General features: G+C 39.0%; 1 protein-coding gene across 26 annotated transcripts in view; it reads left to right on the forward strand.

Annotated features, from left to right (window-relative positions):
• The window catches only part of dst (dystonin), a 108,242-nt gene that overhangs the window by 12,354 nt on the left and 81,974 nt on the right, over positions 1-13,914 (forward strand). For 25 of the 26 annotated variants that reach the window (XM_035992709.1, XM_035992703.1, XM_035992712.1 and 22 more), the window contains one exon: positions 12,073-12,134. In XM_035992709.1, the coding sequence (XP_035848602.1) occupies positions 12,073-12,134 (62 nt within the window). Of the gene's footprint in view, positions 1-10,757; positions 10,900-12,072; positions 12,135-13,914 lie in introns of those variants that run through there. The other variant, XM_035992721.1, reaches the window with a different exon arrangement.

The raw sequence follows: 13,914 nt of genomic DNA on the forward strand, positions 1-13,914 counted from the left end.
TAAATTGTTTAATCAGATGAAAGTACGGTATATGTATAGAGTTAAATTCAAATAAGCATGGTTTGTTAATTGAGAACCCTGCGGATTTAAATTCAAGCTGGAGAAACTTTTTATTTTCAGAAATTGTGACCGGCTTTTCCGTTGTCATGCACAGATGTTTTAATGTTTAAATAATTGTTTTCTCCACTTGTCTTAAAAAAGACACTACATCTTTTAAAATAAAATTAACTAAATAGGGTAGGCTACTAGTTTCAGAATCAACTGTTAGATGACAGCCATATACAGCACAGAGTTGGTCTTTAGTAGCCCGGCTCTGTAAGTTGTGTGTTATAGGGTGTGGTCTGTCTCTGAATCATTGCAGTCTGCATTATGTCTCAATTTCTCATTACAAGAAGGATTTTTGTAGATACATTAAAGAAACGTATGTTTATTAAAATCAACCTTTTTACACTTGTATTATTTTGCTTTATCAAACACAGCGACGAGTGAGAGAGCATTGTGATTTTTTGCACAGTCACTGCCTTTGTCCATCCTCCTGGGCCTTGCCCAGCCCAACCCCTCTGCTCTATGTCGACAGCCCACTCATCACATTCAAATGGCCTAGTGGCCCACACACAGCAGGCTACTACCGTACAAAAAACACTTTGTTTTTATGGGAGCAGCATCCAAGTTCCAGAGACTTGTTCATGTTTCAAGTTGATGGTTGTGATGCTCCTTTTTATGGCTTTTCATTGAACGTCAAGGAGCCACACTTTGAAAGTGTTCTCTACCCATCTAACTCAGCCCACAGATTAACATTCTGTACTGAATAATGGGAATGCACAGTTAGCCACTGTAGCCTCCAAAAACAGAGCACTAATCTACTAACTTATATTGTTCACAAACAATAGAAACATGCTTCATAGGTTTAAATTAAACTTAGTTTTAAGATCAGTTAATCATAGTCAAAAGAAAGACTACCCCAACATATTACATGTAGCACATACATGTAATGACTGCCAACCATAGATATAAAATTAGTGGACGTAGCATCTGTGATGTCACCTATTGTTTTGTGAACTTCTGTTTAGAATATTTGCGATACGGGTTTTTTTTTTTTTTTTTTTTGTCATCCAGAGTTTTACCTGCTGATAAATGCGGACCTCTGGATACTGCCGCAGTGCACTGCATGTATGGTGGAAGAGGAAATCAGCAAACATTCCTTTAAGTTACCAGCTAACGCTAGCGGTAGCTAGCTAGCTTGGTTAGCAGAATCAGGCACGCTGAATAAGGCATTTCTAGGCGACCAAAATTTCCCAATTAACTATGATGAAGTGAAAACACACAGTGAGAAGGTCAAAGTTCAAGATTAAAACACGGACAACACCCAAAAACTATTTTACGGCCATTTTAATTTACACATACGCATTGGTAAGCCTCTGTCATGATTGACAGGTTGCACCCCTAAAGCATCCCCAAGTTTGTCTATTTTAAAATAAATGGGACCATAATTTACAAAATGAACATCATGCTGTATTGAAGAAGACTTGAAACTAGCGATTGAGGCCATAAACTTATTATGAAAATGTTTATCAATGTAATAAATCAAGTGAGAAGTAGGGTCATTTTACCGTAGACCTCTATAGAAACTGACTTGTTTTTGCAACAGGGCGAGTCGCCCTCTAATGGAAATGAAATAAAATGCAGGTTTAAGGCACTTCCGCATTGGCTTCACTTTTCAAGCCCGGAAGCTTCGTCCATTATTATTATATAGTATATGCTGCCAACCAATCATTTTCCACTGTAATGAAACAATTTCTTAGTTAAAGCCAGTGGCATTTTATTTTTTTTATTTCCATATTAGTAGATAAAGGAGAAAAGGATTTGGCTTGGCATATTATGCATTTCATAGCTGGACAATTGGAACTAACTTATTTAAACTAACATACAGTGGATCTGGTTTAGCTAAAATGTGAGAACAGATATGATTTAGATAGTATAATTTATCTAATTATCAAGAGTCATTTCACAGCTACCGCTGCCAGAACACTTGTGCTGCTAATGGCTAATTAAGGGCATTTGATTTTTGGATCAGTGTCCAACTCCAGCTCAACTTGGTGCTTCATCATTTCACATTAACATACAGCAGCTGCCTGTGGTTTCATTTTACAGGTTTCACCCACAGTAGATGTTTTCTCAGATCAGTATGTCCATTTAAATATCTGAAATGTATCTGGTTGTTTTGCTGTTATTGTCCATCAGCTTGACAAGGTTTTATTTGTAAAATAAAATGTTAAAAAATAAAAACATTCTCCAGTAAATACACAGTACAATATATACTTATGCTAAATCATATTGTTGTCGTGGCCAAGCCCCTCATTGATCTAATCAATAGACTTTATTTAAAATGGGCAGTGTAATCCGAAACAGCAGAGCTCTCAGAAAGCTTTTTACTGCTCCATCAGTTTTTAGCTACAGAAATATGTCTATGTTTTATTTAATCTTTAATCCTATATTAGTCCTAGATTTATCATTTAGAGATATACATGCACTGGCCTTCTGGAATACGTTTGATTTATATCCTTCACGTATTGTAATGAAATATAACTTAAATGCAGTCACATGCAGTTGCATTACATCTGTGTCTGAGTGCTCACTGTTGTATTTCTAAATGTTATATTTATATGCTGTCATGGTGATGGGAAAACCAGCATGACTGAACCTCATTCCACAGCTTTGCCTAGCTCCTCTTACATGAGATCATCTTGTGTGTCTGTCCCAGCCATGACTCATACTCTGTAGCCTCTCCTCTCTCACTCCAGCAGCATCACCCTTCTTTCCTGAATGCAGCAGATGCTTGGACGCAATCCCATACTCGCAGTAGGAAACAGATTTCTCCACTGTTTCATAAATGGCCAGGAAATAAGTACTTTCATCTGTTTTTGTGTTGACTCTAAAATCTACCATTTTAAAACCATTGCTATACTCTCATGAATTGTCTTATATCAGTTGTGACTTGTAAAAAGAGATATAAGAGAGAGAGAGTGTAGTGTGAAGATGCAGGCCGCTGACAAAATTAATGGAAAAACCTGAATAAATGAGATTGCAAATGCTTCCATCACATACTATGGCCTTCATCGTCATCAATTCTAAACCCAATTAAACACCTATTGTAGATTTTGGACGGATGTATGAAGACAGCGCTCTCCACTAATCTCATTAAAACACACACAATATCTTTCAGGCAAATTGTGTTTATTTCTTCAGTGAAATCTAAGTCAAGGAGCAGTGAAGCTGTTCTGCCAGGTTGCGGTAGCCGAGCACCTTGTTGAAACACTTCATTTCGGGTTTGGCTCAAGCTACTCCCAGATCTGCTTCCAATTGATAATGTAACTCATCTGTGAAGTTGGTGGGTTTTTTTTGGCATTGTTAAGTAATCATTAGTGGTTTTCAAATCATCAATCGTTGATGTTGAATCACAGAGTTTTTACAATCTGGGGTAAACATTTTTTATTTACACAGGATTACCTTTATACTGTGAATGTGAACACAGACTTTTGATGACATTGTGAAATTGCTTGGGATCATGGGAGTTGTTTTCATTGTTAACCACCATTGCCAATTAAAATGTATCAGTGTATGGTTGAGTTAATCTATTATAGTTGTATTCATGTTACGTTTAGTAACATTTATTGAAGTCTCTTAGCGCAGGGGAGTCAGGCAGATGGACAGGGGTGCGCTAGCTGGCTAATTTAGCACTAGATTAGTCGACTATCCAGACAGCAACCGTTATGTGGGGAATTTTAAAGTGCTCATATTATGCTCATTTTCAGGTTCATAATTGTATTTAGAGGTTGTACCAGAATAGGTTTATATGATTTAATTTTCAAAAAACACCAGATTTTTGTTGTACTGCACATTGCAGACATTGACTGTAAATATTAATGAACAAAGCATCCGGTTTGGAGAAGTGCTGCAAATGCGGAAGTGCCTTAAACCTGCATTCTATCTGAATTGCAACAGAGGGCGACACGTGCGGTTGCAAAAGGAGTTCGATTTCTGTAGAAGTCTATGAGAAAGTGACCCACTTCTCACTTGATTTATTACCTCAGTAAACATTTTCATAATGAGTTTATGGTCTCAATTGCTAGTTTTAAGTCTTCTGCAACACAGAATGATGTTCACGTTTTGAATTATGGTCTTGTTGATTTTAAAATCGGCGATAAAGCAGGGGGTGTTTTAGGGCATGGCTATGATGTGATTGCCAGTGAAATTGTGTAACGCAACGTGGCTCCTCCCTCACTCCTCCCTCTCGTCTAAAATCGCCACATCTGCAACCAGGATGGCTGCCGTTACGGCAAACTCAACGACTCACAGCAGATCTCCACAAACCAATGGGTGACGTCACACATGCTCTGTCCATTAATATTATACAGTCTGTGGTTGCAGAGCATGTGGTCGTGCCATGCTAGCAGCTAGGCGAGCATTATAACGTGTGTTACAAAGTGACGCACGTTCGTCACGGAAGTAAAGGCTGGACTACAATTGAGCTGTTTGGAGCAGTTTGTGAACAGTGTTTTCTCTGGAAGATGGTAAGGCCCTTTGGGGTGGACTTTGGGCTTTTTCACTTTGTAAACCTATAACATGCACAAAAAGATATATAACACAATAAAGGAAAGGGAAAAAGCATAATATGAGCACTTTAATCGTGGTTTAGCCCAGCGCTGTTAACCGTTGTAAACAATCATACTGAAAATAACTTTATGAGCGTGTTGAACTTTGTTGTAACCTTATAACGTTACGGTACGATTTAGCCAACAAGCATTTGCATGAGCCTCTTCTCATCTGGCACAAAGGCTGGATTACTGTGTTGCAAAGTGGCATGTAATTAATGAAAGTGGCAGAAAAAATGATGTATTACTGTTACTAAGTATAATTATTTTACATTGTATGATTTCCAATTTCTCTCGAACGTATCATCTGGTATTTCCTGTGTTTTGAAGGAAGTAAGAGCAACTTTTTTAAATTATTTTTTATTCAAGCTTTATTGAAAGACATGGATACACAGTAGGAAACAACATCTTCTGTACATCTTAAGAGTCTACGTTCATAAACGAGCGAGGGGGTTACTAAGTTAGAGCAACTAGCTAGGCGTTATTATGGAACCCACGCAACTTCGAGGCAAGGCCCGCCCTGCTATTGAAGGGCCTTGCCTCGAAGTTGCGTAGTAACACCTCAAGTTAGAGCAACTAGAGGCGCTATTGTGGAACCCACGCAACTTCGAGGCAAGCATTCACACGCTACGATTGGCCAGGCATCCATGTTTACGCTAGGTAACGTAACCCGATTTGTTCAGGTCCAGTCCCCTGACCAATCGGCTATCCTAACCTTAACCACTCGAGGTCAATGCCTAACCCCAACCAATCGGGCTTCTTTGTAGGTCGGAACTTGCCTAGAAGTTATGTGGGATCCATAATAACGCCAACTAGAGGGGTCAAAGGTTATATGACGCCTTTGACAGGCGACCAAGCGATATGCTCCGTGTCTTAATTAAAATGACAGATTTCTGAACATTGTTTGAAACATTTATGAAAATGTAAGTACACAACTAAAAATATATATAACATGAGTATAGTCGTTTTTAGACATTTTAATGCAAAAATAGTACATATAACTTTCTGGGGAGGAAAACATTTCCTCACATGCACAAATATTCACTCATATGTGGCAGTTGCAGCTGTTGCACATATGCAGGCTTGTATCGGACTGTTAGCAACTGTGTGGGTGTGGTGTGTAAGTTTCGTCCGTCCCATTAGCTGTCATTATTGTTTCCTCCTCTCCTTGACTTTGCTGAGTGCATTTGTAGCGATAGCTCTTGCATTAGGGCACTTTGCCAGCTTCACCTTCATCCTCCATTTGCTTTTTATCAAGGGTGATTCAATATTTCAACTTCACAAGTGAGGAAATTGAGTATTACATCTTATCAACCTGAAACCTAATGTTACAGATGTTATTGATTTAAGAAGACTTTTTCTTAGTTTCTTCTTTGCTTTGCCTTAAGTCCGGAGACGAAAGACTGGAAGGGCTGCTTAGAAGGTTTAGCAAGCTGTTTCAGTTACTGAGCTGTTGTGCTCACATATTTCAGATGCTGCCCTGCCCTTCTGAGAAGACTGTAGTTTCTCAGTTAGAAAGAATGACAAAAATGCACCTGCAATTCTCTGCCCCTTATCATCCCACTAGTATTTTTGTTTACCACCTATCTGGATACCATGTTCACAACATGCCTATTAAAAGGAAATGAAAGAAGGTAGCCAGATTGAGCTGAGTCATCATTTCAGTGGGCCTCTGTGCATTTCAAACCCCTAATGTGTCATCTGACAAACGGTTGAATAATAACATTTTAGGTTGTTGTAAGCACTTTTTAAAAGTAAAAGTTAAGTTTTTTAAAAGTAAAGTCAATCAGATGTCCGTGATCTGCGTAACGACAGTACAGTGGGATGTTTGCCTTCAACAGAGCAACAGTAATAACCTAATATACCATCATTACTGAGATTAAACTACATTCTCAGTTATGTTTGCACTGAATAACGCATTCAATAAACAGAAACATAACTCTTGCAGCGCACATGAACAGATGCGCAATATTAGCTCGCACATAAAATAGCACCCTCGTGAATTAGCCTACTGTTGCTAACGTACATTCATAAATCCTGTATAACATCGTCCCGTACCTACAGGACATCAGACTTACTTATTGATGCACGCAAACAGTAGTGTCCACAAACTTAGTCCAATGAGGTGAGAAAGGAAAGTGTGATAGCGTTCCACGTTAACCCTTTTCTTCTCTCTTGCTCGAGACCGCTGTGTCCAACGTTACAGAGAGAGAGAGAGAGAGAGAGAGAGAGAGAGAGAGAGAGAGAGAGAGAGAGAGAGAGAGAGAGAGAGAGAGAGAGAGAGAGAGAGAGAGAGAGAGAGAGAGAGAGAGAGGAGAGAGAGAGAGAGAGAGAGAGAGAGAGGAGAGAGAGAGAGAGAGAGAGAGAGAGAGAGAGAGAGAGAGAGAGAGAGAGAGACTACAGCCAACCAATCCAGTCTGCTCAAAGCGATGGTTTTTTTCACAAAAATAGGTTGCACGTAAGGGGGAAAAAAAGTAACTTCCACTTAAGGGGCCCTATCTTGCACCCTGCGCAGCACAGCGCAAAGCCCAACGCAAGTGTCTTTGCTAGTTTAAGACCGACGCAGTTGTCAATTTCCCATCCAGCGCCCGCATCTCCCATCCCTTTAAAAGCCCGGCGCGTTTGTACCATGGCATATTGCTATTATGATGGCGGATTTCCTAAGCAGGAAGGAGAGATTTTCAGGAGAAGAAACTGATCTGCTCGTGCGTGAAGTGAAAGCGCGCGAGTAGATCATATATGGCAACAAGCATAGTGTGCGCAAGCTGTGCACGAGCCTAGGTTCAAGATAGCAGTACATCAAGAATGCACCTGAACACACCTCCCTGTAAGACCAGCACGCCCATGAGCGCACAGATGGGCGCAGGTGCATTTGCTTTTTAAACGACGTGGGCGCTGGACGGGAAATTGACAACTGCGTCGGTCTTAAACTAGCAAAGACACTTGCGTCGGGCTTTGCGCTGAGCCGGGTGCAAGATAGGGCCCGAGATTTTAAATGCAAGCTGTTTAGCAAGAATGTTTAACGAGTCCTTGTCATAGGCTGGAAGGTCGAGAGCTTTTCAGTTTAGTCTTTATGTCTGTTTTGATTTCCCTCCCATACGAGGTCAAGAGGATTACAGAGGCTGTATTTTGATTGCGAGGACTTTTTGACTCTGCTCAGCTCAGAATGTGGGGATATTTTAGGCATCCTGACGTAACAAGATGCCAAAGGGTGTCACCGGCCCCCTGTGCCAGGCAGTTTATCCGTTCTCCTGTTCAAAGAAGCTTGAGAAAATATAGTAATGAAAGTGTGAAGTGCTTATGCTGCTGGTTGCATTTCCATCAGTCTGGTAGTGTGTTGTTGGAAGCAATTTGGTAAATATCAGTCATACAGACCAGTGTCATGTCCTAAATCGCTGGTTTTAGAGTACGTAAAAATCAATACTGGCCAAACATATCCTAACATCTAAAAAACGTTCCTTTTAGAATGGATAAATTACATTCACAAACCAGAAAATAAGACTCCAACCCTTTTACAGAAATACATAAGAATCAACTGTACTACAAATTCAACTGTACTACAAGCATTTACTTCATCAGTCATATTTGTTGTATGTAAGGAAATGAAGGACGTCACCTAAGTGGCACAGATTATGTGGTCTGCAGTTGCATGGGCAGCATGGTTTAGGGTTGTAGCTATTTATAGCCATGCACATGTGCTGAGTTCTACAAATAAGTGTCTCAGGAGCTCTATGCTGTTTGAATGCTGGGGTGGACTGTTGGCTAGCACTGTGCTCAGACTGTAGACAAAGTAGGCTACTCACAGACCACAAAAACCTTAACCTTTATACAAAACTGGCTACTGTGTGTCAAGATTTCAGTGCTGTTTGTTATGTCGTTGTTAAAAGAAGCAATGCACTTGAGTGTGCTCATATACAGTTCTCTGTTAATTACAGAAATACTGTACAGTAAATAACAATGACTACTTAAATACTACCAGTTTAACTTCCTACCATGGGGTATATTTTAAAGGCTTCAATTCAATTCAGAATTTTCTAGGCAGCCCCAAGGTTTTAAATGTCAAGAAGTTCAAATGTAATATGAGAGAGACGTGGTTAGTCAGGCTTTCGTGATCCTTCAGAAGTCCCAAGCTGTTGGTTGACACATTTTTAAACTGTAATCTGAATTTAAAGTAAGAATCTGAATTTAAAGTGAGAATGTTAAAACATCATAAGAAAATGTGTGCATTATTCCTAAATACTTAAAGCATTATTGTGAAGTGCTCTCATGTACTGTATGTAGTTCTGGTTGTCGTCAATTGTCACAATTTGGAGGCTCTTCCCGGTATAAGCAAACCTTTGCAATGAAATAAACATAATACATTTAGTGATGATGATGGGTTAATGTTTTTTCATGTCTTTGCGCCAAGCTTTTTCAGAGACTTCTTGACAGCAGCTTTACTATTGTATAAAAACCTTACCTTCAAACCGCGACTAATTTAGCTGATAAAGTGATCATATGATCATATTGATCTGACATTATGTCATTATTGTTACGGGGACCGAGCTTCCTGATATCTGATCTTTACTAATATTTACTACTGCTTTCATGTTATGACCAAATAACTTACAACTACTGTTTTAAAGTGTAATTTATTTTGGGCTGATATCAAACCAGGATTCATTGTCACTTTTTATTCTCATTAGATCCTCAAGAGGGCACCATACTATTAAACACACCCTCATTTTTTAGGAAGCACAGGTACAGAAATAACTTGTCTCATAGCATATTCAAACCTGCTCCCTAGTTCTGCTTCACAGTTTTCACACCACCTGACAGTGGCGGATGTTGTTCTGAGTCTATTAAGTGTGCGGTTTATCTGTAATCTGTGCAATATGTCAAGTACAGAAGCCTATTGCTGACCACGTCTGATAGCTGGCTGATGATGCTCTCATTCAGCTCCTGTCCTTTGCTTTCGGCTGGAGAGTTTCCTGGAATTCTCAGCCAATCTATATTAATGAGTTTCTCAGGACAGGTTTATATATTATTCAGCAAAGCTTAGATATGGGCATTTCAAACGAAATTAGTGTCCTATTGCAGGCCACACTGCTTTATTACTCTGTGATTTAGCTGTGACACAGAAAAAAACATCAGCAATGACAAAGCAGTACTGTCAGATTACTTTACTTTTTTGGATTCTTTTTTGATAAATGTTTTGTCAGACTCGGATGTGATATGCTGATGTGTTGCTTCCTTAATTTAATGTTTGGCTTTGTGTCAGGCCTTGATCTAGATGTGTAGACCATCATGGAATAATTGTCAGAGCAACCCATTTTCCAAGTCTCAGCAGCTTTTACACATGCACTATTTTTAGATGAACTAAATGCAAGAATCTGTAGAGAGTACAGTCACAGGGCTCTTAAGGTACCCCCCCCCCCCATTCTGGAAATGCATGTTTCAGGCTGAAAATTCAAAATCCTGCAGTATGTTCTTCACACAGATTTTTGCTTCACTGGAAGCCCACAACTTAAGACAGGAGAGCTTTCTTTTTCTATAACTTTCTTATGTTACTGGTATGCTCCGTATAATACTTTTTTTTTGTCTGAAAGTTGAATGTCTTCCATGGAGATTGCTTGTCCTTTGTTGGTATTTTTTGTTTCGTATCATGAAGGGTGTTGATTGTTACTTGCCTGGATGTGTTCTCAGTTGTTTCTGCTGAGGTAAACACTGTGGTGAGTCTTGGCAGATGCTCAATAGAGAGATGATTAACTGAAAACTTTTGCAAACTTGAAAATCGAGGACATATTGCTCAAGATATATTGATATGAATTATTGAGGTATTTTCATGAATGAAATGATGGTACATTGCTCTTAAATTGCAGCTTGAATAAACTGTCTTGCCACAGTAAGTTGGAACCATCCAGAAACATGTTAACAAGGAGCTTTTCTTTTTTTCTGTGGTTTTGAGTGCTGCTGCTAGATAAACACTCAGCTGGGTGGAAACTCAAAATAGTGAGTAGCCATGGAAAACCTGACAAGACTCGTTCTTGATGATAGAGGGAGTCGCGGCTTCCCTAGAGGCTGGTAGGCAGGCAGGCAAGAAGAAGGAGACTGTTACTGCTTCCTCAGTCCCTTATCCACATGGCATCCGTCTACCTGAACCACGATCCTCTCGACAGCCCTCAGGAGCTAGTGCAGAGCATGAAGTACCCGCTGAAGGCTGAGAGGGAGCATAGAGCTCACCTGGTAACTCTAATGTGCTGCATGGGTCAGTATTTATCTTGTGCTGCTTCTTCTTGTCATTTCCTTGTCAGGTTAGGTTAGTCATGTCTGAGCTTGCTCATTACTTAGTTATTTATTAGTAGGTAAGCCTTGAGCAAAACTTCCTCTGTAACTGAGGATTATTAAAGGGAGGAGGTCATCTGTGTTGTTTGTCCTGTGGCCAATATTCAGAAAAATACTTATCTTCCAGAGTGTTGTTGTCTTTAGCAGCATAGTAAATGTGACTTAGCCGACAGATCGTAATGTAATTGATTGTACATGTGAGTTTTTTGGTGTTCACTGAGGTTGATTTAAAGGAGTTGTGTCAGGCAGACTGGGAGACATGGAAGCCGTGGAATAAGTCACAACTGTGGTGACTGGTGTGAATCTTGCTCTGCTATGACACTGGATAGAAGCCAATCTCAAGAAAGAGTCCAGCATTAAAAATACAAGTTCATAATGTTGATGCAAAAACATAAAAATACAAGTGTAGTTTTTATTTTTCTAATCCAAGCGTAGGTTTTTTTTTTTTACCTTTTAGTATACTGTTAGAAATGTATCGAATTTGAGAAAATGTATATAATCAGTTTCCTTTTCCTTTTTAATTGCTTCCATTTGTGTCCTGGTTTCACTTTTTGTGTCCTGGTTTTCATGTCACTGGCTTCAGGAAGTCTGGTTGCTACGGTAATGGGAAGCAAAAAAAAACAATGTGGTCAGTAGCATGCAGGAGAGTGATGTCATTTCAGCCTCTGGGAAATGACATCTTCTTTATAGCCACTTCTGGGACTTGCGGTCTTTAGATGTCCTTACTTTTCTGCATCACTTTCATTAAAACTATAAATCCAAAAATAACATTGCACATGAGTCTGTACAGCAGGAAGCAACAGATTCGCTTCAAAAATGAACTGCTTAATGCATTAAAACGTAAGTAAAGAGAGTTAAATTGTTGACCCATTAGTTAGACCCAAAAAACTGCTGTTTCCCCATTTCTCTTTGTTCGTAGTTAACACTAAACATGAGAGGCCAGATAACAGGCTTTTACAAAGCAAAATTGGGCTTGTCTAATGACAACCTTCTTCAAAAGAGATTTGTGTTGCCCCAACACCTCTATGGTGATTGCTTTACAATGTAAAACATAATTCACAGGATGTATTTTTTCTTTTTTCTTTCTCTTCTTCAGATGAAAGAGACAGAGTGCAGAAGAAGACATTTACAAAATGGATAAACCAGCATCTGCTGAAGGTAAGAACACATGTGTGATAGCGTCCTTTTTTCTGTTGCCATGTCATATTCAGAATGTCTGTATGTGAAAACTGATCTCATCCATTTGTGTCCCATGTTTTCCTATGGCAACTATATTCATTAATACAGAGGTGAAACCTAAATAATAGTTCAAATTCCAACTTTTCTTCCCCCTACGACAATCAGCGAACCATTTTCCTCTAACATAAACAATCCATTAGAGAAGAATTGGGAATGATAACAATTACCACTCTTCATGTTGGGTTCCAACATGCTAACATTCCTCCCCAGATATTATTAAAGCTTGTTAAAAGTAATTTAGCATGACATATGCTGTTGCTCTGCTGCAGCAACAGGTTGTCTTTTGTTGTCAGAAATTTGAATCGCTTATTGTGGCGCTTCATGTGTGTGTGGAATTTAATAAAACACTTTAGTAGATAGACAGGCACTGGCAAGTCTCATCTAATAGGCCTTTGTACAAAATGCATCACTACCTGGTAATCATGTGTAATGTTATACTTTATAAGATCCATGCATCAGTGGTGCATTAATCACTGCTATTACTACAAATTACACTAATGTCTGATGTAAGCCATAAACATGCAATTATGCGATATATAAATTAAGGGGATTTCATTCATTCATTTACTTCACTATTATTAAAGTGCATGAAAAGCAATCACACAGTGTGAGCTGCTCAATGGTACTGATATACAGTAGATGCGTTAGTTGAGGCCATGAGTCCTGTAAATGGGATATCTTCCAGGGAGGAAGTAGGTTGCCAGATAGAAATGAATAGCAGCAAATATGGCTAAGTAACAGAAACATTTTAAGACTCAGGAATTCCCAAACATAAATAAATCAGTGACCAAATGAGCAACGGAAGCAATGATAGAAGTTCAGTTATTTTTTTGTATAAGCTGACTCAGCAGAGACAGTTTTCAGAAAGTCAATTCTTGCAAATGCATCACCACGTTTGTTTTGAAATGTATAAAACAGGTTTTTCTAAAACCCATGCTTAAACTGAAACTGAACACCAAGTTGATTAAGTGGTTCTAAGAAAGACACATCAGCAGCAGTGGCTGAGTTGTAGTTAAGAATGTGATAGACCTTCATGGTATACTGGCATAACCCTCAAAGAGCTCTTCTTTAGAAATTTAGATTATGGTTTAATAATTGCGGTCAGATATTTGAAAACATCATGTGTAGTAGTTGCATAGCTATATATGTGTTATAATGAACAGTCATCAATGAACAGTTGTGTTAATAACAATATTTATAGGAGTCATTATAGTATTTGATTTCATTTTGAATCTCAAGCAAGGCTTGTATATTCAAGTCTATGCAAGTTGACTTTCATATCATATTGATTGATATAAATAGAAGGTAGGAAATCAATCAAAGACTAATTGTATGCTTTGGAAAACGGGTGGCAGTCGCGTGAAGCATATGAAACTTTTAGCCACGCTAGCAGTGTGTGTCCACCACTTTGGTCCGGACTGAAATATCTCAACAACTAACTGCTGACTCTGGTGATGCCTATAGCCTCCAGACTTATATTACATGACACGGTGGACCACTCTTTTCCCCCCAACCGTGTTGTATGTATTGTTTTGCTCCTGAGGGTATTTTTGTGTTCTTTGATCATCATCTTTAAAGTGTGTGTATACAACTGTGCTGAAGGGTCAATTTAAGGGTCAATCCTTACTTGATGGGGATGGGGCTTCCCGTGAATCAGTGCGGATGACTGTTGTGTGATGTTTTCAAACAGGAATGTATT

This window comes from Sander lucioperca, chromosome 15 (assembly GCF_008315115.2).
Source record: "Sander lucioperca isolate FBNREF2018 chromosome 15, SLUC_FBN_1.2, whole genome shotgun sequence".
NCBI classification, from domain to species: domain Eukaryota; kingdom Metazoa; phylum Chordata; class Actinopteri; order Perciformes; family Percidae; genus Sander; species Sander lucioperca.